Source organism: Oncorhynchus gorbuscha, linkage group LG20 (genome assembly GCF_021184085.1).
Source record: "Oncorhynchus gorbuscha isolate QuinsamMale2020 ecotype Even-year linkage group LG20, OgorEven_v1.0, whole genome shotgun sequence".
Classification (NCBI taxonomy): Eukaryota; Metazoa; Chordata; class Actinopteri; order Salmoniformes; family Salmonidae; genus Oncorhynchus; species Oncorhynchus gorbuscha.
In genome coordinates this window covers 19,501,413-19,529,383 of record NC_060192.1, presented here as the reverse complement: position 1 = coordinate 19,529,383, position 27,971 = coordinate 19,501,413, and the positions used below count along the sequence as shown (strand labels likewise).

Sequence of the window (27,971 nt, the reverse complement as noted above, 5' to 3'; positions counted from 1 at the left end):
CCTATTTTAACTGCACACTTGTTGTTTGTGTACATGGATTTTATAATGTTGTATGTTTTTCCCCCAACACTACTTTCCATCAATTTGTATAGCAGACCCTCATGCCAAATAGAGATGAAATCAACAAAGCATGAGAAGACTTTGCCTTTGTTTTGGTTTGTTTGTCAATTAGGGTGTGCAGGGTGAAAATGTGGTCTGTCGTAAGATAATTTGGTAAAAAGCTAATTTGACATTTGCTCAGTGCATTGTTTTCACTGAGGAAATGTACGAGTCTGCTGTTAATGATAATGCAGAGGATTTTCCCAAGGTTGCTGTTGATGCATAGTGGTAGTTATTGGGGTCAAATTTGTCTCCACTTTTTTGGATTGGGGTGATCAGTCCTTGGTTCCAAATATTGGGGAAAATGCCAGAGCTAAGGGTGATGTTAAAGAGTTTTAGTATAGCCAATTGGAATTTATTGTCTGTATATTTTATAATTTCATTGAGGATACCATCAACACCTCAGGCCGTTTTGGGTTGGAGGGTTTATATTTCGTCCTGTCGTTCATTCAAGGTATTTGGAGAATCCAGTGGGCTCTGGTAGTCTGTAATAGTTGATTCTATGATTTTTATTTGATCATGTATATGTACATACATATCCATTTTGGATAGATAATTCTTCGTGTTGTTGTTTGTTTCGTGTTTTCCAATTTTCCCAGAAGTGGTTAGTCTATGAATTCTTCAATTACATTGAGCTGATTTCTGATGTGCTGTTCCTTATTTTTCCCTAGTGTATTTCTGTATTGTTTTAGTGATTCACCATAGTGAAGTCATAGACTCAGGTTTTCAGGATCTCTATGTTTTTGGTTGGACAGGTTTCTCAATTTCTTTCTTAGGTTTTTGCATTCTTCATCAAACCATTTATCATTGTTGTTAATTTTCTTCGGTTTAGATTAGATAGGGAAGTTGAGAGGTTAAATATACTGTTAACATTTTCTACTGCCAAATTTACACCTTCACTATTACAGTGGAATGTTTTGTCCTTGAAGTTATCTAGAAGGGATTGCATTTGATGTTGCCTAACTGTTTTTTGTTAGGTTTCCACAATACATTCCTTCCATCTATAGCATTTCTTAGTATTACTTTGGCTTTGATGCCTCATGACTGAGTATTGCTCAGTTAAAGTAGACTGTGATTTTGCTGTGATCTGATAGGGGAGTCAGTGGGCTGACTGTGAACACTGAGAGACTCTGGTTTAAGGTCAGTGATAAAGTAGTCTACAGTACTACTGCCAAGAGATGAGCTATAGGTGCACCACCTACCGTAGGAGTCCCCTCGAAGCCTACCATTGACTATGTACATACCCAGGGTGCGACAGAGCTGCAGGAGTTGTGACCCGTTTTTATTGGTTATGTTGTCATAGTTGTGCCTAGGGGGGCATATGAGGGAGGGACTGCTGTCACCTCTAGGCAGGTGTTTGACCCCTGTGTGCTGAGCATGTTATGTTCTTGTCCGGTTCTGGCATTGAAGTCGCCACAGACGAGTACATGTCCCTGGGCCTGGAAATTATTGAAAAGCTGTCTTCATTAAAGTATGGGGATTCTAGTGGGGGGATATAGGTAGCACACAGGAGATCATTTTTCTCTGTTAAGATCATTTCCTTTTGAATTTCTAGCCAAATGTTAAATGTTCCTGTTTTGATTAATTTAATGGAGTGAGTTACGTCTGCTCTATACCAAATTAGCATACACCCGTAGTCCCTTCCCTCTTACACACCTGGTAGTTTGGTGGATGGGACTACCAGCTCTCTGTAACCTAGAGGACAACTAGTGGGTCCGTCTCCTCTATACCATGTTTCTTGTAGGATGACAATGTCTGTATTTCCAATTTTTTTGATGAAGTGCAGGTTCCTGCTCTTTAGGCCAAAGGCAGATGACCTCAGGCCTTTGATATTCCAGGATGAGATAGTGAAGGCTTTGTGTTCCATAAAGTGTCCAATGTTTTTGGTTGTGTGGTTTGGTCTCAGGACAGTAAGTGTGAGCAGAGCCGGCTGAGCATCTGATACATGCCATTGGCTTGGGCTAGTGCAAGAGTGGGGGTTGGGCCTGTTTGCCTGCTCCCGGCCTGGGCATATGTGTGACTTTTACAAGTCAGGGTATGAGTTGAGAAACGTGCCTATTTTCATCGAAAGTACGTAATGTCACGATTCCAAATCTGTACAATATTACACATAGCAAGTTAATTATATCACATCTCGGACAATATTTGTAGTATTGTAATTCTTGTTGATGCAATTCATGTTAATGTTGTTTTTTTGAGCTAGCACCCAATTGACTCCCATTCACTCCTTGAACAAGAGCTCTCCTTTGTCCCTGATTCGCCCAGAATGCTCCGCGCGGCCCAATGACGTACCATGTGCAACGCACACATTGGGCATAAATTCGATTCCAATGTTGTTTTCCATCTCTTCTGAAGTATCTCTGATCATGCACCTCTAGTGGTGATTTATCTGAATCTCATGAAGTCGGTCAGCGTTTACAAACTGCTGGATTAGACGAACAGAGGCGCACGAGGGTTATCTGACATCGGTATTAGCTAGTTAAAACGTTACCTAGCTGTATGTGAAACATTGTATCTATGACATGCATGTATAATTAACTCAACGATGGATAAAGTTCAATGACACGTTAGCTAGCTTAATTCCGCTAGCTAGCTAGCAACCTGGCTAACGATAGCTAGCTACCAGTAACGTTACTGGGTTAGCTAACATTAATTTTTAATAGCTAGCTCGCTATCTTTCTGAGTTACTAACGAGTTTGCTAAGGTGGCTAACAAAATCAACACGTCATTAGTTCGATTTTTACTCAACGATTTGCTAAAAGTAATGTATGGCTCACACTGTCAGTCACAGAAGCTCAGCCTCTGGTGAAAGCTATGGCTAGCTAACTTAAGTTATGTCCGAGTTTATGACTAACTAACGTTGGGTAGAGGAGAGTCAGTCAGAAGTAGTTAACAGTGAATATTTGTCAGCATCTGGCCACTTGCATGGTAGCTCAACCCTTTTGTCTCTAGTTAGCTAGTCCAAGTAACTAAAATGTGACCGTCATCTAGGGAGATTGCAGGTTGGTTGCTTATTAACTAGCTACATCTTATTAACACTTGTTCTACAGTGCATCATGTCACGTCCTAGTAATGCCTCACCCAAACCTGCCATGGCCAAATCAAAACACTCTGGTGGTGGGGGGCCCAGGGGCAAAGGGCTGAAAGACATACGCATCGACGAAGAAGTTAAGATTGCTGTGAACATCTCCCTTGAGAGGTTTCAGTACAGTGAGCAAAAAGGTAACATAAAATGTTAATTCTACTCATGTGATGAAGTGGTGATTCATGGAGACATTTGGATTATGTGATGTAGTATACTACATTAGTTCTTTTGATTTTACAGAAATGGAGTTTCCTTCCTCCCTGTCTAGTACTGAGAGAGCCTTCATCCATCGCTTTGCACAGTCCCTTGGATATATCTCTAAAAGCAGAGGGTAAGCAATACAACTTGACATCAGGTGTCAGAGCCCGTAGTCTTAGGTCAACCTTGGATACTCCTGTTTTAAAAGCAGTACTTGAATAGAAACATTTGTGTATCCCTCCTCAATATTGTACTGGAAATGTAACTCCCTAAAAGCATCCATCAGATTTACTAAAGTGTGCTGTGCTTCAAGTCTAACATCCTTATTTCATTCATTTTCAGAAAAGGATCAAGCCGGACCCTCACTATCAGAAAGAAGGATGGCTCGGAGACGGCCCAGTCCATCATGACTTTCAACCTTTCCCACAATTCCAAGCACGCTGTGCGGAGCCTGCTGCAGCGGTTCCCCATCACCAACAAGGAGCGCACAGACCTACTGCCTCGCACTGAGAGGGGCTTGTCTGTGGCCATTGAGGCTGGTGAGTGGCAGTTATATTTCAGGGTTAATAATACATTGATGTCAATGGGAGTCCTTGTCAACCTTTGTTTTTAATAACAATGTACTGATGAATGAATAAATTATCTATCTGTTAAAATGTGTTGACAATTCAAAGTTTTAACATTCCTCTGCCCCTCTTTTTTTTCTCCACCAGAGAGCAGCCGTGACAAGAACCGGACCAGTGGGCGGCTCAACAACGGCATTCCCCAGGTGCCCCAGAAGAGGGGCCCATCTGAACTGGACTTCTTCCGTAGCTCACTTCCTGTGTACGAGCGCCAGGAGGAGATCGTCCAGGTCATCAAAGACAACCGTGTTGTCCTAGTGGTGGGGGAGACCGGCTCGGGGAAAACTACACAGGTGAGGGGGAGAAACATTTTACATCACTGTCCACATAAAGTGCCATAAAGAATTCGCGTCACTTGACTTTTTCAACATTTTGTTGTCTGAATTTAAAATTGATTTAGATTTTGTGTCTCTGGCCTCCACACAGTACCCCATAATGTTAAAGTGGAATTATGTTTAGATTTTAATTTTTTAAAACAAATTAATAACAAATGAAAAGCTGAAATGTCTTTAGTCAATAAGTATTCAAACTCTTTGTTATGGTAAACACAAATTTGTTCAGGAGTAAAAATGTGTGTTATAAGTCACCATCAGTTGCATGAACTCAATCTGTGTGCAATAATAGTGTTTAACATGATTTTTAATGACTACCTCATCTCTGTACCCCACACATACAATTATCTGTAAGGTCCCTCAGTTGCGCAGTGAAATTCAAACCGATTCAACCTCAAAGACCAAGGTTTTAGGGTGCCTCGCAAAGAAGGGCACCTATTGGAAGATGGGTAAAAAAATATATAACTGACATTAAATGTCCTTTTGATCATGGTGAAGTTATTAATTACACTTTGGATGGTGTATCAATACACCCGGTCACTACAAAGATACAGGCGTCCTTAACACAATTGCCGGAGAGGAAGGAAGCCACTCAGGGATTTCACCATGAGGCCAATAATGTCTTTAAAACATTTACTGAGTTTAAACGCTGTGAAAGGAAAAAACGGAGGAAATTATAGTTACTTCCCAATACTAACCTAATTGAGACCGAAGGAAGCCTGAACAGAATAAAAAATATTCAAAAACATGCATCCTGTTTGCAAAAAGGCACTAAAGTAATACAGCAAAAAGATTTGACAAAGTAGTTCACTTTTTGTCCTGAATACAATGTGTTATATTTGGGGCAAATCCAATACAACACATTGCTGAGTACCACTCAATATATTTTCAAGCATAGTCGTTCCTGTATCATGTTATGGGTATGCTTGTAATCGTTAAGGACTGGGGAGGTTTTCAGGATAAAAAATCAACAGAATGGAGGCAAAATCTTAGAGGAAAACCTGGTTCAGTCTACTTTCCACCAGACACTGTAAGATAAATTCACCTTACAAAAGAACAATAACCTAAAACACAAGGCCTAATCTACACTGGTGTTGCTTATCAAGAAGTTTGTGAATGTTCCTGAGTGGCTGAGTTTTGACTTAAATATATATGGCAAGACCTGAAAATGGTTGTCTAGCAATGATCAACAACTAATTTGACAGAGCTTGAAGAATTTTCAAAAGAATAATGGGCACACCCTGAGTCAATACATGTTAGAACCACCTTTCACAGCAATTACAGCTGTGAGTCTTAATGGGTAAGTCTGGTTTGTACAATATTTGCACATTTTATTATTTAAAAAATTCTTCATACTCTGTCAAGTTGGTTGCTCATCATTGCTAGACAGACATTTAAGTCTTGTCAGAGATTTTCAAGCATTCAATGTCATCTTCGTAAGCAACTCCAGTGTATATTTATATTATATATATTTATTTGTCATCTGTACAGGCTTCCTTCTTTTCACTCAATCATTTAGGTTTGCATTGTGGAGTACCTATAATGTTGTTGTTCTGTTCTCAGTTTTCTCCTATCACAGCCATTAAACTGTAACTGTTTTAATGTCACCATTGGCCTCATAGTGAAGTCCCTGAGCGGTTTTCTTAGGAAGGATGCCTGTATCTATGTGGTGATTGGGTGTATTGATACACCATACAAAGTGTAATATTAAAAATAAAAAAGTAGTTATGTATTTTTTTTTTTTTACCTTTTCCCAATTTCGTGGTATCCAATTGGTAGTTATGGTCTTGTCCCATCGCTGCAACTCCCATACGGACTCGGGAGAGGCGAAGGTCGAGAACCGCGAGTCCTCCGAAACACAACCCATCCTAGCCACACTGCTCCTTGAAACAATGCCCACTTAACCCGGAAGCCAGCCGCACCAATGTGTCGGAGGAAACACTGTACACCTAGCGACCGTGTCAGCGTGCACTGCGCCCGGCCCGCCACACGAATCACTAGTGTGCGATGGGACAAGGACATCCCTGTCAGCCAAACCCTCCTTTCTGAAGGCACTGTATAGCCTACAAAGGCATTGCATTGGTATGGTAAGGTATTACATTTGTAAATAGAGTTCCTGATCATCTAGAAACTAAATGGGAAGTGTTTTGCCATTCCAGATCCCACAGTTCCTCCTGGACGACTGCAGCCGAAATGGGATCCCCTGTCGGATCTTCTGCACACAGCCACGGCGTCTGGCAGCCATCGCTGTGGCAGAGCGGGTTGCTGCGGAGAGAGGAGAGAGCATCGGTCAGACCATTGGCTACCAGATCCGCCTGGAGAGCAGGTAGGAGCAAAGAGATGGAGTGAGGGAGGCACTGTCTCTGTTTGCTTTGGCTGAGTTACTGTGAGGAAATTAATGACTCTGGTTGACCCTTTAGAGTTTCTCCTAAGACGCTGCTGACCTTCTGCACAAGCGGAGTCCTGCTGAGAACACTGATGGCCGGAGACACCACAATGTCCACTGTTACTCACGTCATTGTGGTTAGTACAAGCCCTTTTGTTATCGTTCACTGCCTTTACTGTATGCATGCACGCAATTTGAGGTCAAAGTACACTGGCATGAAAGACTACCCAGTTGGCACATTGATGTTTTTTGACACAACCGGTTCTGAGCCTATCAGATGACTTGGCCAAGGAGAAAAAATCTCTAGCTCTCCGCTCTGGCCCAGAAACAGAAATGGAATAATGTGTCCCTGAACAAAAGGGGGTCAAAATCAAAAGTAACAGTCAGTATCTGGCGTGGCCTCCAGCTGCATTAAGTACTGCAGTGCATCTCTTCCTCATAGACTGCACCAGATTTGCCAGTTCTTACTGTGAGATGTTACTCCCCTCTTCCACCAAGGCACCTGCAGGGGCCCGGGCATTTCTATGGGGAATGGCCCTAGCCCTCACCCTCCAATCCAGCAGGTCCCAGAAGTGCTCAATGGGATTGAGATCCGGGCTCTTCGCTGGCCATTTTAGAACACTGACATTCCTGTCTTCCAGGAAATCATGCACAGAACAAGCAGTATGGCTGGTGGCATTGTCATGCTGGAGGGTTATGTCAGGATGAGCCTGCAGGAAGGGTACAACATGAGGGAGGAGGATATCTTCCCTGTAACGCACAGCGTTGAGATTGCCTGCAATGACAAGCTCAGTCCGATGATGCTGTGACACACCGCCCCAGACCATGCCGGACCCTCCACCTCCAAATCGATCCCGTTCCAGAGTATAGGCCTCGGTGTAACGCTCATTCCTTCGACGATAAACGTGAATCGGGCCATCACCCCTGGTGAGACAACCGCGACTCGTCAGTGGAGAGCACTTTTTGCCAGTCATGTCTGGTCCAGCGACAGTGGGTTTGTGCCCATAGGTGACGTTGTTGCCGGTGATGTCTGGTGAGGTCTTGCCTTACAACAGGCCTACAAGCCCTCAGTCCAGCTTCTATCAGCCTATTGCGGACAGTCTGAGCACTGATGGAGGGATTGTGCGTTCCTGGTGTAACTCGGGTGATTGTTGCCATCCTGTACCTGTCCCGCAGGTGTGATGTTAGGATGTACCGATCCTGTGCAGGTGTTGTTACACGTGGTCTGCCAATGTGAGGACGATCAGCTGTCCGTCCTGTCTCCCTGTAGCGCTGTCTTAGGCATCTCACAGTACGGACATTGCAATTTATTGCCCTGGCCACATCTGCAGTCCTCATGCCTCCTTGCAGCATGCCTAAGACACGTTCACGCAGATGAGCAGGGACCCTGGGCATCTTTCTTTTGGTGTTTTTCAGAGTCAGTAGAAAGGCCTCTTTATTGTCCTAAGTTTTCATAACTGTGACCTTAATTGCCTACTGTCTGTAAGCTGTTAGTGTCTTAACGACCCATCCACAGGTGCATGTTCATTAATTGTTTAGGTTTCATTGACCAGGAATGGGGAAACAGTGTTTAAACGCTTTACAATGAAGATCTGAAGTATTTGGATTTTTATGAATTATCTTTGAAAGACTGAAAAGGGGACGTTTCTTTTTTTCCTGAGTTTATTTTCCTCCCTGGACCTGGATGGCAGCTCTCTTTGTCTGTTGATGCATCTGCAAACAGTTCGTTCTCCATTTTTTTCCCACCCCTTTTCAGTGTTAGTCAAGCACATTTCGTTGAAGGTAGTTAGCTACAGTGTTTAGTAAATTAAGTGAGGACACTTTCTTGCCCGCACATCCTTTGAGCTCCACAACCGTAGTAGGCGCACGCACATTGACGAGCAAGGTAACATTTGTTGTGTTGCGGTAGTTCAGGGCACTTCGCTATGTGGATGGAAACTGACATGGCAGACAGAGCTATTCCGCTAATACCATCCTTCACAGAGTTATGTTAGCCATACTAATCGTTAACAGTCTATGTTAATAAATCTCATATAGCTGTCTGTCAACAGTAGGCTGCTAATGATGTGATAGTAGTCAGTTTACCAATGACAAGGCATGCTGAATGAATGGTAGCCGAGTAGTCAAACCCGACTAAATGGATGAGGTCAGGAATGGAGATCTGAAACAAGCTCATATAGGCCTAGTCCAGTTGTTTCATATTTCAAATATCCTACAGTAAGCAAGACTACTACATTGCATCCCATAATTGAATTAAGCATTTTCTCCCCAAGCAAAATTAAGCCTGTTTACATTTTCTATCCACATAAAGACACCTATTAAATAGAATTTAAGAGCTTGTAGGAAAGGCATTTCACTGTATTTGTGCAAGTGACACTAAAACTTGAAACTATAATCATTACAGACCACCTCAATATCCTTTAGGATAAGGCACAAGACTTCTGTGTTGGCTACAATTGCAGTTACAGGTTTTTCAAAAATACAAAATGCTTCAACTTCCTGAGGGATGAAATGACTGAAATTAAATTACCTCCCCCCTACCAACCATAGTCCTACATCAACACCACCTTATCAGAAAATCCTAAGGATAGCCCTGATTGTAAATTTAAACATATTTCTAGTTGGCTACTGAGGTCAGCCAGTTACATTTACATTTGAGTCATTTAGCAGATACTCTTATCCAGAGTGACTTACAGTTAGTGCATTAATCTTAAAATGGATAGGTGGGACAACCACCTGTCGTAGTAAGTACATTTTCCCTCAAAGTAGCTATCAGTAAATTCGGAGCTAGTAAGGGGGGGGAAAGAAAGTCAAGTGTGATTGTTTGTTCACGAAAGACAATTTATTTGGTCTGAGTGCTCTGGGATTATTTAACATACTCTTTGAAGAGGTGGGGTTTCAGAAGATGGGCAGGGACTCTGCTCTCCTAGCTTCAGGTGGAAGCTGGTTCCACCATTGGGATGCCAGGGTAGAGAAGAGCTTGGACTGGGCTGAACGGGAGCTGCATTCCCAAAGGGGTAGGAGGGCCAAGAAACCAGAGGTGGCAGAACAGAGTACTCAGGTTGGGCTGTAGTTTTTGAGCATAACCTGAAGGTAGGGAGGGGCAGTACCTCTTGCTGCACTGTAGACAATTACCAGGGTCTTGTAGTACCAAGTACCCATAACAGTCTATAGCTTACCATTCCTACCATTCCTACTAAGGCAGTCTTCTGCCAACATCATTATTAGGCACACAAAAAAAATTACTACGATTTTAGCAGTGTGGGTGTAACACGCACACCGCTGTGCTGAAGTGGTACTCATAAAAATTATTCAAAGTTGTCAGGTCTGCCACAGATAAAACATTGAGCCAGATGTTTCACCGGATGTATAAATCTGAAGCATCTGGTTGGCATTTCCTCTCACCACCAAATATGGTGATGAGGAAGTCCAGGGTGAGAAGATGGAGCGAGATGGATTTTGGCCGACATTAAGCAAATTTTGTCATCAATGAAACATTTTGATCTCCAATATAGATTTTTGTTCCCAAAACTAAAATCTGTTATGAACAGAATGGACTAAGTTTTGTAGACTTTACTCTTTGCCAAAGTTTCAAAAAATTATATTGTTTAAGAGTCAAAGGGTGAATTTAGCTTTTGCACACACGCACTTTACAGAGTAGGTATTCACTAACAGAAATATTAAAACGCATGCTAGAACACGCTAATAAGATCTCGCTAGTTTGTGCTTGGCTCTGTCCACTTCCTTACTTGTTCTACCCACTGATTAATTTTCTCCCATTGGAAACGACAGGTGGTGGTCAATCTTGGGTTAGTTATAAAAATCTCTGGGTCTGGTGTGTGAAATCATGTCAATGACTGAATCCTGTTGCCTGTACTTCCAACCTCTTATCCAATCAGGATGAGGTTCACGAGCGGGATGGTCTGAGTGACTTCCTGCTGACCAAGATGAGGGACATGCTCCAGACGATGCCTAATCTGAAGCTCATCCTGTCCAGTGCTGCCCTGGACGTGGAGCTGTTCCTCCGCTACTTTGGCTCCTGTCCTGTCATCCACAGTAAGTCATCTCAATGTGTTTGGATAGACCACCTACAGAGACTAGAGTGCAGAAATCACTACAGAATCACTTAATCTATTCATTTGAAATTGGGACGGGGATTCACCATTGAAACCATTATCTGCAAAAGCCAGGTAATTGCAGGGGAAGACCTCTGTATGGAAGGGGCTAAGTGCTTGTCTTGACTGGTCCTGCCAGCACTGATTTGTTAAGTGAAATGAATCAAAATGAGAAATTATGAATGTATGCTTTTCTCTAGTCAAAGGAAGACCATTTGAGGTGAAGCAACTTTTCCTGGAAGACATCTTGAGGACAACAGGCTATTCAAACAAAGACATGAGGAAATACAAAAAGGAGATCCAGAGGGGTAACTACCAACCATTGGTCATTCATTGTTTCTTTGATTTCCACTTTGATGTCCAGTGTCTCCCAGAATGAATGAGTGTATGTGTGTGTCGTCCCTGGCAGAGGAAAAGCAACAGATGTCTTTGACAGAGTGGTGTAAGGTGCGTGAGGGTGGCTCCCGCCAGGAGCCCCAGAGGGAGAAGACCACCTCGGCCTCCTGTGTCCTTCAGGAGAACGACCTGCTGGACGATGGAGGGGACAGTGTTTTCACCCAGCTGGTGAGAACAAGTGGATATGGGCCATTCTCATTTGTCAATATCCATGTTTTCTAGGGATGTGTGTCTTTCCCTTTAAGACAATTCGATGCGTATCTAGATACGTGGGCTCTGATACGATACAGGAACAATACATTTAAGTCCGTGTGTTACAATGCACTAACATTTGTTCCATAAACGCATTCATTTTCCATTCTAAATGTAAAATCTGCTGCTGAATGGACCTCATGCGCTGCACCTCTCTGAGCTTGGGCCTCTGAGCTTGGGTCTTTCTGAGCTTTCTGATTTAAAAGTGTTAGAGCTACTAATGTATCAATATTTAGCTTTAAAAAGCTATGAGATAGCCAATGAATATAAATATATAGTGTGAAGGAAAAGTTAAGCTTAATGACAATTGTGTTAGCTTTAAAGCCAATTTGTAAGTCGCTCTGGATAAGAGCGTCTTCTAAATGACTTAAATGTAAATGTAAATGTAAAGCACACAGTACAGCTGTCTATTGTCCAAGTTGAAGCTTTGAGATCCAGAGTTGAGTTTGAGGGGTTTTGACAACTCAGGAATAACCTCGTTTTGGCTAGATGTGATACATCTTACGTCAAATTTGACTTTTCTTTGCGGGTTAGGAGAACATACGCAGCAGGTTAGGATAATTATGTTAAGGTTAGCAAAAGCGTACTTTTAATATTTCATTTGACTAAAGTTGTATCCCTTCTAGCCATGAGTTTCACTTATCCTTTCTTCTTGTCCTTGTTATGAAATGATCAACTTTACCTTGTATATCTAAAAATGACTGTATTGAAGATTTCAAATAAAACTACAAACATACTATTACTGATGGTTAACCTGAACAATCAAAATAAATGTGAATGTAAGCCCTGATCATGTATAGCCAGATAAAATGTATAGCACATCTGCTAAAAATAACCTAGAAAATGACATTCTTTGTCATTCAACTAAAGCATAATATTGCGCAAGCCATTTTACCAAGGTGACTCGCAGATGTGCCAGATAAGGAGTAACATGCTGCTCGTGTCGCGTGCGCAAGTGTTGCAAAATAAATGTACATATGTTATTCAATCATTGCACCCACACTGCTCACTCGCATCAACGAGCGTCTGTGTAGCCAGGTGCTGCAAGACCCGCCTCTCCGATCTCCTCATTGGTGTTTAGGAGCATATACCCACGTGGGTGATTTGAAAGATGAACTGAGGTCCACACTCCAGTTCAGTTGGTAGTGTTAATGCTCTTTAAAGTTGGTTGCCAATCGCCATGTAAAGTTCAAAGAAGAATAAGAAGTCTCAAGGAGGACATTACTAGAAACAAACTTTCACCCTTTTATCTGTGGATTAATTGTTGGGGTAGAGGACCTTGTGCATTTCAGGTAAAATAACAACCTGATGTTTATATCCCAGGACAAATTAGCTAGCTAAATTGGCATACATGTTTAATGCTTTACGACCTGTCCCCAAATTAATATAGTTGGTTCAGAGTTCGTTTTGATATTTCAACCTGGGTGTCCTGATCACGTCTGGTATGGGTGGACAGAATCAACATGCTCGCAATGGCACAGGCACGCAAGTGGTCCGGTCAGCAAAGCCTACCTCTCCTTGGTCAACGTGCAAAGCTGCACACAACTGATATTGCCTCGGGTTGTCAAGCATTCAAAATTATTAAATTACTTGTGACTGTCAACACAATTACATGCTTGCTTTGACACTAAAGGAGAGAACCCAGTTGTCACAAAAGATGAGGTATTTTTGGAAGGTAGAAAGTAATTTTGAGAAAATAAATTTAGTGAACCAGCGATTCGTAACGTTTAAATAGATTTCCTGACCGATGCATGCTACATTTTGGATTTGTTAGGGGTCCCGCAGACCGACGCACTCATATCTTCGGCATTGGTCCCGGTTCAAATGTTTATTGGTGAATCATTACATCCTTAATGATTTTATTTTCTCCCAGTTGCTTCAGTTATTTTCAGTATTTACTCTGTATGCATCAAAGTGATACCACTACTTATTTTCTGATTATTCACTCTTTACTTCACCAACGTCACAGAGGGTATATTTGCTGGTTCTTACTAAAAGTAGCACTGGGTTTGCTATTAGTTTGATACAGGGTGTCTTGTTCCAGAATGAGAAAGATGTGGCATCATTGGACCCGTGGCTGCTGAAGGAGATGGATGCCTGCATCTCAGACATCTTCCTCAACCAGGACGCTGACGCCTTCATCCAGCTCTTCAATCTCATCCTGAGTGAGAACGTCAGCGGTAAGCTGGGTTTTGTGTACATCTTTAATTATGTGCTACAGTTTATTCTTATATCTACACTACATTACCAAAGTATGTGGACACCGGCTTGTTGAACATCTCATTCCAAAATCGTTGGCATTTTGCTGCTATAACAGCCTCTACTCTTCTGGGAAGGCTTTCCACTAGAGGTTGGAACATTGCTGTGGAACTTAATTCCATTCAGCAATGAGCATTAGTGAGGTCAGGCACAGTCGGCGTTCCAATTCATCCCAAGGAGTTCGATGGGAATGTGGTCAGGGCTCTGTGCAGGCCAGTCAAGTTCTTCCTCACCAATCTCAACAAACCATTTCTGTATGGATCTCACTTTGTGCACAAAGGCATTGTCATGCTGAAACAGGAAAGGTTGTTTCCCAAACTGTTGCCACAAAGTTTAATCATCAAGAATGTCATTGTATGCTGGTAGCATAAAGATTTCCCTTCATTAGAACTTAGAAACCTAGCCCGAACCATGAAAAACAGCCCCAGACCATTATTCCTCCACCAAACTTTACATTTGGCACTATGCATTAGGGCAGGTAGCGTTTTCCTGGCATCTGCCAAACCCAGATTGGTGAAGCGTGATTCATCACTCGAGAGAACACGTTTCCAGTGCTCCAGAGTCAAATGGCGGGCGAGCTTTACGCCAGCCAACTCTTGGCATTGGGCTTGGTGATCTTAGGCTTGAGTGTGGCTGCTTGGCCATGGAAACCCATTTCATGAATGTCCCGACGAACAGCTATTATGCTGACTTTGCTTCCAGAGGCAGTTTAGAACTCAGTAGTAAGTGTTGCAAATGAGGACAAACCATTTTTAAGTGTTCCCATTCTGTGAGTTTTTGAGGCCTACCACCTCACGGCTGAGCCGTTGTTGCTCCTAGATGTTTCCACTTCGCAATAACAGTACTTAATTTGACAAATTGACTTGTTGGAAAAGTGGCATCTTATGACAATGCCACGTTGAAAGTCACTGAGCTCCTTAGTAATGACATTCTACTGACAATGTTTGTCTATGGAGATTTCATTGCTTTGTGCTTGATTTTATACACCTGTCAGCAAATGATTTGAAGGGTTGTCCATATGCTTTTTGTTTATATAGTGTCTTATTTGTGTAAAAAATAATGACACCAATGTTATCAAAAATGTATATTTTTGAGAGTAATATTTTCAATAGTTATCAGCCAGATATGTCCTCCTCCCCTTCTGCTCCTCAGTGGACTTCATGCACAGTGAAACGAGCGCCACTCCACTCATGGTGGCAGCAGGTCGAGGCTTCCTCAGTCAGATTGAGCAGCTTTTGAGTATGGGAGCCAGCGTCAGAATCAAGGCCTCCAATGGCTGGTACGGGTTTATTAAATAACTGTATAAATGCATCTTATTTTTAGTTACTCTATAAACCATTACTAAGTCTGAAATCTTGATCAGTATTTGGTTTGTTTCAGGACTGCGCTGGACTGGGCCAAGCACTTCCAGCAGGCAGAAGTGGTGGACCTACTAGAATCCTACCTGTAAGATCACCATTTGTCATTATTATGAATGACCACATGGAAACCTTGGCATTGTTTGTGGAGGATGATAACAGAAAGCCTCATTCCCTTGGTAGCTCATCCCTGGAGGCGGGGAAGCTGGACGAGTGGTCCCTGGTGCAGGCTGCCACCACAGAAATGAGTCCGGAGGACCAGGAGCTGCTCAAGGAATACCACCACAGCTTTGACGATGAGAGGGTGGACCTGGACCTCATCATGCACCTGCTACACAACATTTGCACCAGCTCAGAAGACGGTGAGAGATTCTCTTGTCTAGTAACTACTGGATGTCTTGTATTCTTTTACTTTTCAAAATGTTTGATACAAAATGTAAGTGCCAATTTTCCTTGCTTGTATAGAATGACAAGTTTATTTGAAATATTTTCCATGTCAGGTGCCGTTTTGATCTTCCTCCCCGGATACGATGAGATAGTGGGTCTGAGGGACCGTATCCTGTACGACGATAAAAGATTCACAGACCACTCTCAAAGGTACCGTCAGTTAAATGACTGGCAAGAGCAATGTATCACTCAACAGTTCATAATTGGGCCATTGGTATTTCAACATAGCTCTTGTCTATTTATGTAAATTATTCTGTACATCAATCTGTTTTTCGTTTTTTTTTTTACATGCTGTTACTCCATGTTCCTGCTTATGCAACCCAAATGTTGATTTACACCGAACACATTTGCAAGTCAGATTAGTAAACCTGACTAAATTTACAAAAATGGCCAAATAGACCTATTTATACAAGAAATATGGATTATTTGGAGGAGATGATGAAGATATTTTTTTTGTTTATTTGTCCTGTTTGAACCACATCTAGAACCTCAGATCTGTGTGTTGTTTCTCCATAGCTACCAGGTCTTTACACTCCACTCCAACATGCAGACCTCGGATCAGAAGAAAGTGCTGAGGAACACTCCAGCTGGTATCCGGAAAATAGTGAGTATTTTTACATCTACTGTGCTGGCTAACACACCAAAGATCAGTTTGACCACTTGGGTCCAAAGTGTTCCTTAAAGCGACAGTCAGCAGTAGAAACAATAACAAAGCGTACTCCCCGCCTCTGTTTCTGTAAAAAGCTGAGGGATGGGGCTAGAGAAATGTAACCACTCTCAAATTCATAGTTATGATATCAAAATTATAGTTTTAATCATGTTTTGAAGCTATATAGTGTTTGTTTACAAACACAGTAAAACAAGCTTATATTTTGGGTTCTGATGGAGTACGAGACATGAACTAAGCTCATGAGGCATTTATAAGTTATATTCTCAGAGTCAATGGTAATATCAATTTGTATGTAAAAAAACAAAATGTTTTGTTGCAACTGCTGATTGCCCCTGTAAACCAAAATACCATTCAACCCCAGCTTCTTGTTCAGAAATCAAGTATTTTCCTCTCTTCCTCAGATTCTCTCCACTAACATCGCAGAGACGAGTATCACTGTCAACGATGTCGTATTTGTCATTGACGCGGGAAAAGTAAAAGAGGTTTGAAAACAAGTCTACTGCACACATTTTACATTGACATTTGTCATTTAGCAGACACTCATATCCAGAGTGACTTAGTTGAAAGCACTATCTTAACCTGTCGCGACGAGCAATCCCATATCCGGGATCGTAATTATAGCGTCAAGCTCATTACCATAACGCAATGTTAACTATTCATGAAAATCGCAAATGAAATGAAATAAATATAGGCTCTCAAGCTTAGCCTTTTGTTAACAACACTGTCATCTCAGATTTTCAAAATATGCTTTTCAACCATAGCAAAACAATAATTTGTGTAAGAGTATTGATAGCTAGCATAGCATTAAGCATAGCATTCAGCAGGCAACATTTTCACAAAAACAAGAAAAGCATTCAAATAAAATAATTTACCTTTGAAGAACTTCGGGTGTTTTCAATGAGGAGACTCTCAGTTAGATAGCAAATGTTCAGTTTTTCCAAAAATATTATTTGTATAGGAGAAATCGCTCCGTTTTGTTCGTCACGTTTGGCTGAGAAAACCCCCCCGAAAATTCAGTCATCAAAACGCTGAACTCTTTTCCAAATTAACTCCATAATATCGACAGAAACATGGCAAATGTTGTTTAGAATCAATCCTCAAGGTGTTTTTCACATATCTATTCGATGATAAGTCATTCGTGGCAGTTTGGTTTCTCCTCTGAATCACATGGGAAAATACATGCAGCTGGAGATTACGCACCAATTTCGACGGAGGACACCAGGCGGACACCTGGTAAACGTAGTCTCTTATGGTCAATCTTCCAATGATATGCCTACAAATACGTCACAATGCTGCAGACACCTTGGGGAAACGACAGAAAGTCTAGGCTCGTTCCTGGCGCATTCACAGCCATATAAGGAGACATTGGAACACAGCGCCTCAAATCTGGCTCACTTCCTGTTTGAAGTTTCATCTTGGTTTCGCCTGTAGCATTAGTTGTGTGGCACTCACAGACTATCTTTGCAGTTTTGTAAACGTCAGTGTTTTCTTTCCAAAGCTGTCAATTATATGCATAGTCGAGCATCTTTTCGTGACAAAATATCTTGTTTAAAATGAATGTTTTTTTAATCCAAAAGTTAAAAGAGCGCCCCCTATATCCAAGAAGTTAAGATGGGCCAACCACATATCAGTCCTAATAAGTACATTTTTGCGAGGGGGGGGTGGCATTATTTAAGATGCTCTTTTGAAGAGGTATGGTTTCAGATATTTTCTGAAGATGGGCAGAGACTCTGCTGTACTAGTTTCAGGGGGAAGGAAGCTGGTTCCACCATTGGAGTGCCAGGAAAGTGAAGAGCTTGGAGAGAGACAATGTGAGGACAGGATGGAACCGATTGACTTGGTGTATGAAGAGGAGAGGGCCTAGAACCGAGCCCTGGGGGACACCAGTAGTGAGAGTATGTGTTGCAGACACATCCTCTTCACGTCACCTGTTAGCAGCGGACTGCTAGGTAGGATGCAATCCAAAAGTGTGCAGAGCCTTTAGACGTCCAGCCCTGAGATGGATGGCGAAGAGGATTGGATGGTTCGCTGTGTCAAAGGCAGCGGATAGATCTAGGAGAATGAGAAGAAAAGAGAGACAGTCAGCTTTGGCAGTGCAGAGAGCCTCCATGACACAGAGAAGAGTAGTCTCGGATGAGTCACCCGTCTTGAAGCCTGACTGGTTGGGGTCAAGAAAATTGTTCTGATAGCGAGTGTGTTTTGGAAAGAGAAAAAAAAGGAGTCTAGTTTGATGTTAGAGGCCTCGAGGGTTGCTTTCTTGAAGAGGGTTAGGGTTAGCGTTAGTGATTGGCCATTTTGAAGTCCGAGAGGATGCAGCCAGTCGTCAGGGATGAGTTGATGAGGAATGGGAGAAGGTCTCCAGAGATGGTCTGGAGGAGGGGATGGGGTCAAACGGGCAGGTTGTCCGGTGGCCTGACCTCACTAGTTGCCGGATTTAATCTGGAGAGAGAGTGGAGAAAGAGGTTAAGGCATAGGGTAGTTCTGTGGGGCCAGCGGACTCAATAGGCTAAGCGAATGTCGTCAACCTTTTCACAGTGGTTGACAAAATCGTCCACTGAGAGGGGGTGGAGGAATAACGAGGGAGGAGAACTTGAAAAGAGTTTCCTGGGGTTAGAGACAGAAACTTAAAATTTTGAGTGGTAGAAAGTGGCTTTAGCAGCGGATACAGAGGAACAGAAGGTAGAGAGGAGGGAGTGAGGATGATAGGTCCTCCGGAGGTGCCAGTAGGCATGTTCTGTAAGGTCGCAATTCGTCACTCAGCCACGGTGCGGGAGGGGCCAAGAGGGAGAAGTATTTAGCAGAAGGGAGAGATGATGGCATTTGATGAGGAGAGCGTAGTGGGAGAGCCTCTCAATGTGATCAAGACAAAAGAGGTGATTGTGGACTACAGGAAAAGTAGGCGCGAGTACGTCCCCATTCTCATCGACAGGGCTTTAGTGGATCAGGTTGAGAGCTTCAAGTTCCTTGGCGTCCACATCAAAAACAAACTAACATGGTCCAAGCACACCAAGAGAGTCGTGAAGAGGGCACGACAAAACCTATTCAGGAGACTGAAAAGATTTGGCATGGATCCTCAGATCCTCAAAAGATTCTACTGTTGCACCATCTAGAGCATCCTGACGGGTTGCATCACTGCCTGGTATGGCAACTTCTCGGCCTCTGACCGCAAGGCACTATAGAGGGTAGTGTGTATCAACTAGCAAACCAAATGCCCAACTGCAGTGCATTTATCACATTTTAGACAGTTTAACTTAATAGTTATAAGAAATCTAGCTGGCAAATATTTTAGTTGAATTCCATACTGTAATTAGATTACCTGGGGCATGTTGCACAACAATAAGTGACTCCAGGCTCCAGTCTCTCATTGTTGTGTGCTGGTGGTTTATATACAATGGCACACCTGTATTAGGGGAGTTTCTCCCATTCTCTTTGATTGGGTTTAAGTCCGGGCTCTGGCTGGGCCACTCAAGGACATTCAGATCCCGAAACCACTCATGCGTTGTCTTTGCTGTGTGCTGTTGGAAGGTGAACCTTCACACCAGTCTGAGGTCCTGAGCGCTCTGGAGCAGGTTTTCATCAATGATCTCTCTCTGTACTTTGCTCCATTAATCTTTCTCTCCATCCTGACTAGTCTCCCAGTCCTTGCCACTGAAAAATATGCCCACGGCATGGTGCCAGAGAAAAGTTCAATCTTGGATTCATCAGTCTGACAGTCCTTTAGGTGCCTTTTGGCAAACTCCAAGCGGTCTGTCACGCCTCCCTGGCGGAGTACGGCACGCCTCCCTGACCGCGGAGTACGCTCCCTGACCGCGGAGTACGCTCCCTGACCGCGGAGTACGCTCCTGACCGCGGAGTACGCTCCTGACCGCGGAGTACGCTCCCTGACCGCGGAGTACGCTCCCTGACCGCGGAGTACGCTCCCTGACCGCGGAGTACGCTCCCTGACCGCGGAGTACGCTCCCTGACCGCGGAGTACGGCACGCCTCCGTGACAGAATAGTAAATCTGATACGTGATTTGTTTCACTATCACAGAAGTCCTTTGATGCCCTGAACCATGTAACCATGCTGAAGATGGTGTGGATCTCCAAGGCCAGCTCTCTTCAGAGGAAGGGCAGGTGAGGCACAGTGTACATCTGAGCCCTACCACAGAGGCACTCTATAGACATATCATAAGGTAGTATCATCTCTTATGAAACCTCATAATGTCTTATGCCCCCTCTTGAATGAGTCTTGTGTTGTTTGACAGAGCTGGACGTTGCCGACCAGGGATCTGCTTCCACCTCTTCAGTCGTCTCCGCTTTAACAACATGCTGGAGTACCAGGTGCCCCAGCTACTAAGGATGCCCCTGCAGGTACAAACACTTCAAGCAGAATGTATGAAGCATACTTTATACAAATAAAGTTATTATAAACCCTTGCATGCAAGCATACTCCTCACACACTCATAAGGCAGCGTTGATTGTGGTAGTTAACTCCTCCCATTTCTCTCTCTCTTTCAGGAACTCTGTCTCCACACCAAGCTGTTGGCCCCAATCACCTGTTCCATCGCTGAATTCCTATCCAAAGCACCCGAACCACCCCCCATCCTCATTGTAAAAAACGCAGTGCAGATGCTCAAGGTAAAATATATTTTTTGTTTTGAACCAATCATGACCTGAATAATATTATATCTTCTGTCCTTTATCATTGACTATTTTTGTTATGGAGGTGGAGGGCATCAGTTCTTGGCACTGTGACTCTACATAATGACCATAGATAGAACACAACACTAACCATTAAATTGATCACCCATCCATAGACCATAGACGCCATGGACCCGTGGGAGGACCTGACGGAGCTGGGCTACCACCTGGCTGACCTGCCTGTGGAGCCCCACCTGGGAAAGATGGTGTTATGTGCCGTGGTGCTCAAGTGCCTAGACCCCATCTTGACCATCGCCTGCACGCTGGCCCATCGCGACCCCTTTGTGCTGCCCTCCCAGGCCTCCCAGAAGAGGGCATCCATGCTGTGCCGGAAACGCTTTACTGCAGGGACATTCAGCGACCATATGGCCCTGCTCCGAGCCTTCCAGGTAACGGGGGGAATTTGGGGTTTAATGAAAAAACTGTCAAATTGCTGTTGATGTTTAGAGCTAAATGTTTTTCAGTTGTTATTAGCTTGATTTGACTGCACAAATCTGAATGAAAAAAACACTGTCCAAGCGACATGTTCCTAACTACATCTCACCTGCTGTGTTGTATGTAGGCTTGGCAGAAGGCACGCACAGATGGCTGGGAAAGGTCCTTCTGTGAGAAGAACTTCCTGTCCCAGGCTACCATGGAGATCATCATAGGGATGAGGACCCAGCTGCTAGGACAGCTCCGAGCCATAGGTCAGCCTTATCTATCTTGTTGTATGCTCTCCTTCTCAGTAATACAGTGGTTCTGAGGGCTCAGGTGGAGCATGGTGGACAAAGGTTGTTTGTATACCGAATGTATTAATTTGACTGTAAGTGGTGTTGGATAAAGACTAATGCTTTACTGAAGCCCACACAACCTCCAACTGTGAAATGAATAGCCTTGTGAGTCATCCACATGTCTTGGTGCCCACCCTGTCCTGTGCCCCACCCCCACACACAGCACCACTGCAACTCATATCCTGTGGAATTTTCCTTTGTCCCTCCCACCTCCCCCCTCCCCTACACTCTCTCACACACATCACCACCACGGCTCCCTCGAAGGACAGCTCCCTCACAGAACATTTTTCAGAAAGAAAAATCTTTTCCATTGTGTATTCCACCATCAGGCTTTGTGCGGGCACGGGGCGGCGGGGACATCCGTGACGTGAACCTGAACTCTGAGAACTGGTCAGTGGTGAAGGCAGCCCTGGTGGCGGGAATGTACCCCAACCTGATCCATGTGGACCGTGAGAGCTGTTCTCTGTCTGGGGCCAAGGAGAAGAGGGTCCGCTTCCACCCCACCTCCATCCTCAGCCAGCCACAGCCCCACAAGAAGGTAGCTAGCACACATCCTATCTTCACCTACTTGACTGACTTCTTAATTAACTCTTAGTGGAGCAAAGAGTCTTCAGTGAACCCTGTTTAGTGCAGTTTTTTAAAGATAGGAAGCACCTATCTTCATCTTTTTTTTGTTTTACTGTACGCTTACATTTAGTCCAAACCATATATACTCAAACCCTATAAACTCAAACCAACCCTGACTCAAAGCAACAAACTAAAAACATGTTTGTACTTCCTTCATCTCGTAGATCCCCCCAGCCAATGGTCAGGTGGCAGCCGTCCAGTCCCTGCCCACCGATTGGTTGATCTATGACGAGATGACGCGAGCCCATAGGATAGCCAGCATCCGCTGCTGCTCTGTGGTCTCCCCCATAACCATAGCCATCTTCGGGGGCTGTGCCAAACTGCCCAGCACAGCCCTACAAGAACCTGCTGTTCAGAAAGGTAGTGTTATCTAACTGAAAACATCCTTTGCTACACGTTGTGTATAATATTTTAATTGAAATAAATGTAAGAATTTAGTTACTCAAGTTTTGCCTGTATTTGTAATATACTTAAAGGGACAGTTCATCCAAATTTCAAAATTATATATTGCTTTCCTTACCCTGTAAGCGGTCTATGGACAAGGTATGACAGAAATCCATGCTTTGGTTTTGTTTCTCTGGCACTGTTTTAACATGCTAACGTTTTAGCATTTGTAGCACAAATCTCAAAAACCTCTTAAGGATCTGACTCCTTTTTTTTTAATTGCAAAAAATGACATGCCCAAATCTAACTGCCTGTAGCTCAGAACCCGAAGCAAGGATGTGCATATTCTTGATACCATTTGAATGGAAACACTTTGAAGTTTGTGGAAATGTGAAATTAGTGTAGGATAATATGACACATTAGATCTGGTAAAAGACAATACAAAGAAAAAAACATGCGTTTGGTACCATCTTTGAAATACGAGAAAGGCCATAACTTATTATTCCAGCCCAGGTGCAATTTAGATTTGGCCACTAGATGGCAGCAGTGTGTGCAAAGTTTTACACTAATCCAATGAACCATTGCATATATGTTCAAAATGTTGTATCAAGACTGCCCAAATGTGCCTATTTGGTTTATTAATACATTTTCAAGTTCATAATTGTGCACTCTCCTTAAACAATAGCATGGCATTCTTTCACTGTAATAGCTACTGTAAATTGGACAGTGTAGTTAGCTTAAATTCTTGTTAATCTTTCTGCCCATATCAGATATGTCTTATGTTCTGGGGAAAAAAATGTGTTACTTACAACCTCATGCTATTCACAATGGCCTACTTAACTCAGACCTGCAGGGGGGACACCGATCCCGTAGAGGTTTTAAGTAAGGGGACCAATTTTAGCATTTTTCACGCATCCTGTTGTAAACATCCATAAGTGACTTTGTCTAGCTTTACAATCAATTTTAGATACTTTCGGATGATTTGAACATGTGTGAGAAATGCTAATAACGGTCCCATGACTTGAATGGGATTTGTGCCACAAATGTAAAAACATTAGCATGTGGAAACAGTGCCAGAGAAACTAAACCAAAGCATGGATTGCTGTCATACCCTGTCCATAGACTGCTTGTAAGGAAACCAATGTGTCATGACTACTCCAAAGAGACTTGTAGATAGGGCTGGGTAGTATATTGTGAATACCAGTGGATTTTTACAATATTGTCTATAATGATAGGTTCATCCAGTGCTAAATAAATGAAAGTTCTCCAAATTGGACTACTTTTCTGTCAGTTTTGTCCTCGTTTGGTTGTGTATAAAATATTCATTGGAGAAAGCCTTTAAAACCACTAAGAATCCATTTGTTGCCATCCTAGGGTCAAGCACTACTCTTTAATATATTTAGAACTTTTGTTCAGAAGCATAAAATACTGAATACTCTCAAACATGAGAAATTTAGTGATATTATATTTTGGCTATATTGCCCAGTCCTACTTGTAGATATCACTCTCTGCCTGTATGGTCACTAGATGTGTATTCTGTAAACAACAACCTAACCTCCTATGTGCCTGCTGTAGATGATGTGGTGAATGAGAGCAGTGACAGTGAGATTGAGGATCGCTCCACAGCCAACCTGGCTCAGATGAAGATTGATGAGTGGCTCAACTTCAAACTGGACAAAGAGGTGAGGATCAAGGTTGGTTATTTTGCAGTGCTAATATACTCAACGTGCCCTTCAAGCAATACAACTTGGCATTTCATTTAAACAGCAGTTTGCATTTAGTGTTCATTATATTCTTAGCTGTATAACCCACTCTCTCCTCCCTCCCTCCCATCCTTCTGTCTGTCAGATGGTGGGTCTGGTGTTCCAGCTGAGGCAGAAGTGGCACGGTTTATTCCTGAGGAGGATCCGCTCTCCCTCCAAGCCCTGGTCCCAGCTGGATGAGGCCACCATACGGGCCCTGGTGTCGGTCAGTTTTACACTCTGCCTTAAATTATGAAAGAAATGTTGGAAATACCACAGTAAATGGGCCTGTAAGCCTGTTAGCTGTCAAGCCTTTTGTTAGTAGTCCTGCCTGTTAGCTGTCACTGACCCATCCATCCTCATCCTGTCTCCAGGTGCTGGGGGCTGAGGATCATACTGCAGGGCTGCAGCAGCCCACAGGGATTGGCCAGAGGCCCCGGCCCATGTCCTCTGAGGAGCTCCCCCAGACCTCCTCCTGGAGGAACGCCAACAGCAGGAGAACCCTCGGCCCCACAGCCAGCCCTGACATCCCGGAGCTCCCTGACGAACCCCTCATTCCCGCCCCCTCACACACAGCGACAGACAGGTGAGGAGAGGGGTTTAGATGTGTCAGTATGGGAAATGGACCAACTATGATCAAATGTTTTATCTCAGTATTTACAGTACAATGCCTTATAGCAGGGGTCGGCAACAGGCAGACCAAAACTGGCCTGCAAGATGTGTGCGTGTGTATGTGTGTATATAGATAGATAGATATAGCTTTTGGGGGGGTGGCATAAAAAGAAATCACAAGGAGTTCCGCAAAGAAGTTGTTTAATTTAGGAAATCTGTTCCCAAGAATAAATTAGACACGATCGTGTCTCAATGTGATCTAGGTATGAAATGATTGTTATTTTTATTGATTGTACAACAACAATCTCTTTGGGCTTAGTTGTAGTCAATTTGCAGTGTACAAATTATTATAATTATGTTCCGGCTTCCCGACCATCTGCTCCAACAAGAATCCGCCCGTGGCTGAGTCTAGTTTCCTACCCCTGCCTTATAGGTTAGCGAAGGCTATATCAACCTGTTAATTACATTTTTGTAAACCTGATCTATGTCCAGTTCCAGGCCACTCCTCTAACCCCTCAGACCATCCACCCCTCTTCCTCCAGGTCCTCAAGACTCTCCCCTGCCTCGGCCCTCCTGCACCCCAAAGCCCCCCATGGCAGCAGGGACAGGGGCTCCAGGCGCCCCACAGACGACCACTCCTCCACCCCCAAGTCTCCTGAATCGGCTTCACTCGGCTTCCCCAGCCCCTGTCCCAGCCCCTCACCCACCTCATCAGGAAAGGTACACAAATAACCAATATCATTATTACTATAGGTTTGTCTCCAGCAATGGTTAAAGTCCTTTATCCCAGTGTGTAAATCTAAATATATCATAGTTTCTCAACTCAATGTCTCCCTCAGTGCTCCAAGTCTCCGTCCCCGAGGCCAGGCGTTGCACCGGTGCGTTACTTCATCATGAAGAGCAGCAACCTGAGGAACATTGACATCTCCCAGCAGAAAGGCATCTGGTCCACCACGCCCAGCAACGAGCTCAAACTCAACAGAGCCTTCCTGGAGAGCAGCCTTGTCTTCTTGGTCTTCTCTGTGCAGGGCTCTGGACACTTCCAGGTGTGTGTGTGTGTGTGTGTGTGTAAGTGAGAGTAAATGGAGAATGGCAGGCTGTAACATGTAATTTTCATGCCTCAGGGCTATGCACGGATGACATCGGTCATTGGACAGGAGCGCTGTCAGGACTGGGGCTCCACAGGGCTGGGGGGGGTCTTCAGTGTGGAGTGGACCAGGAAGGAGAGCCTGCCCTTCCAGTGTACACAACAGCTGCTCAACCCCTGGAACGACAACAAGAAGGTGCAGATCAGCAGAGACGGACAGGTGGGTTACCTGACTAACATCAATACAGGCACAACATTTCCAAAGACTAGGACCAATATAATCCAATGAACAAACATATGTTACACAGCTAATATGGTCAGAATGACCTCACAGACTACTGTTAAGATGTGGGTTCAAGATGATCCCACTATCAGAGAACAATATTGTCAACAAAGAATATTCAAAAGTTGAAGACTCATTAAACCATCTTGCCAAAACACACCCACTAAAATGCCCTGCAAGACATCAAGTGAGATTTGTCGGGGAGGATGCACAACCAATATATTGCTAAATAGCTCATTTCCATCTATGGTGTATATATTTCTATGACTGAGATGAAAACAAAATTAGTTACATTTCACTCTCCTTCCTCACTTCTCCTCCCTCTCTGCTTCCTGGTGTAGGAGTTGGAGCCCCAGGCTGGAGGCCAGCTGCTGCAGCTATGGGAGAGACTCTCAGGGAAACCACAGCAACATGAGGTACAACAGGACCAATTTTTATCATCAGATAACCACAGGTTACACACAACGTGACTCCAGAAATAGAATTTGCACAGTGTTTAAGAAAATCTGACAAAATAACTGCTCACTCTTGGATAGTCCCATTTCTCATTTTACAATGCACCAAACTATGGTTTTATTTTACTGAGCCTTGACCTGTTCTTTTGCTATGTCCATTTGATTATTTGTATTAAATACCATTACTAGTTGGCAATGTGGTCATTACATGTATTTCCTCCCTCTTTAGCCATGAGAGATTGCACTGACCTTCAGGACCTCACCACTTGACTTGGTTATGTGTCATTATAACAGATCGAGGGCTAGTTTTATTTCCTAAATGTGTTTTGAACCACCACCACACACAAACGTTTGTCAGTGGTCCACAACCAGTTACCCAATGTGTTTGTATTTGGCAAAAAAAAATAGATTTGTTACTGAGATTCATGTTCTGAAGTTGTTAACCTTTTCAGATGCTATAATGTTATGTTCAAGAATATCTAAGTGTAGAAAGCTGTGTTAACATGAAGTGACTTCACAAGAAAAGTTATTTGTTTTTAATATTCATTTCCTGGTGGGTTTTTTAAAGCAAATTATAACTTTGATGACGAGACTGATATCTACGCTAATTCCCAGTGACTACAGTGAAATGTAATGATGATTGGGACATTCAGTGAGGAATTGTGTTTTTTTTTTTTTTTTTTTTTTTTTTTCAATGCTTCTCACAGCACATGAGTTGCGTGTAGCGCTCCATGGCACACAATGGTTGAATGTTATTTGTTAACATGTTTGACTGTGTGTCACTGCACAAGGTCGCTCAGACTGGAGCAACCATAATGTAACCTTGTACTGTAGCTAAGCTGTGCCTGGTGAGACCTTACTAGAGGTCATGTCTTTCTCTGTCAATGACCAAAATGTTTGTTTTTATTCATTTCAACGGATTTATGATCTTTTGTAAATGTATTTAAAGAAAAAAAGAATTACTTTTATCCAGTTTTTGGATATATTTTTTTCTCTGTTCATTTTAGCCCTGGTTCAGCAAGGGGTTAAATTTTACGATTGATTCGTTTGAGTTTTTTTATGGTTGTATTGTTTAAGTAAGAAATAGATATAAAGAATTTATCAA

At 43.2% G+C, this 27,971-nt stretch overlaps 1 protein-coding gene across 2 annotated transcripts; it reads left to right on the top strand.

Moving 5' to 3' along the window:
• The first annotated feature begins 2,427 nt into the window (after nt 1-2,427).
• On the top strand, nt 2,428-27,971 carry LOC124006933 (3'-5' RNA helicase YTHDC2). 2 transcript variants are annotated; one of them, XM_046317121.1, is made up of 32 exons: nt 2,428-2,567; nt 3,150-3,321; nt 3,425-3,515; nt 3,725-3,921; nt 4,096-4,298; nt 6,497-6,663; nt 6,758-6,860; nt 10,623-10,779; nt 11,039-11,146; nt 11,248-11,402; nt 13,531-13,666; nt 14,898-15,024; nt 15,126-15,191; nt 15,287-15,465; nt 15,604-15,700; nt 16,067-16,154; nt 16,622-16,702; nt 20,254-20,336; nt 20,468-20,573; nt 20,721-20,840; nt 21,020-21,292; nt 21,466-21,592; nt 22,006-22,214; nt 22,468-22,663; nt 24,263-24,369; nt 24,536-24,655; nt 24,804-25,015; nt 25,584-25,761; nt 25,881-26,087; nt 26,166-26,348; nt 26,753-26,827; nt 27,096-27,971. In XM_046317121.1, the coding sequence occupies exons 2-32, from the start codon at nt 3,156-3,158 to the stop codon at nt 27,099-27,101; spliced, it is 4,323 nt and encodes a 1,440-aa protein (XP_046173077.1). In that variant the 5' UTR covers nt 2,428-2,567; nt 3,150-3,155; the 3' UTR covers nt 27,102-27,971. The 2 variants fall into 2 exon arrangements, with proteins under 2 accessions (XP_046173077.1, XP_046173076.1); XM_046317120.1 differs by having other exon boundaries at nt 26,753-27,971.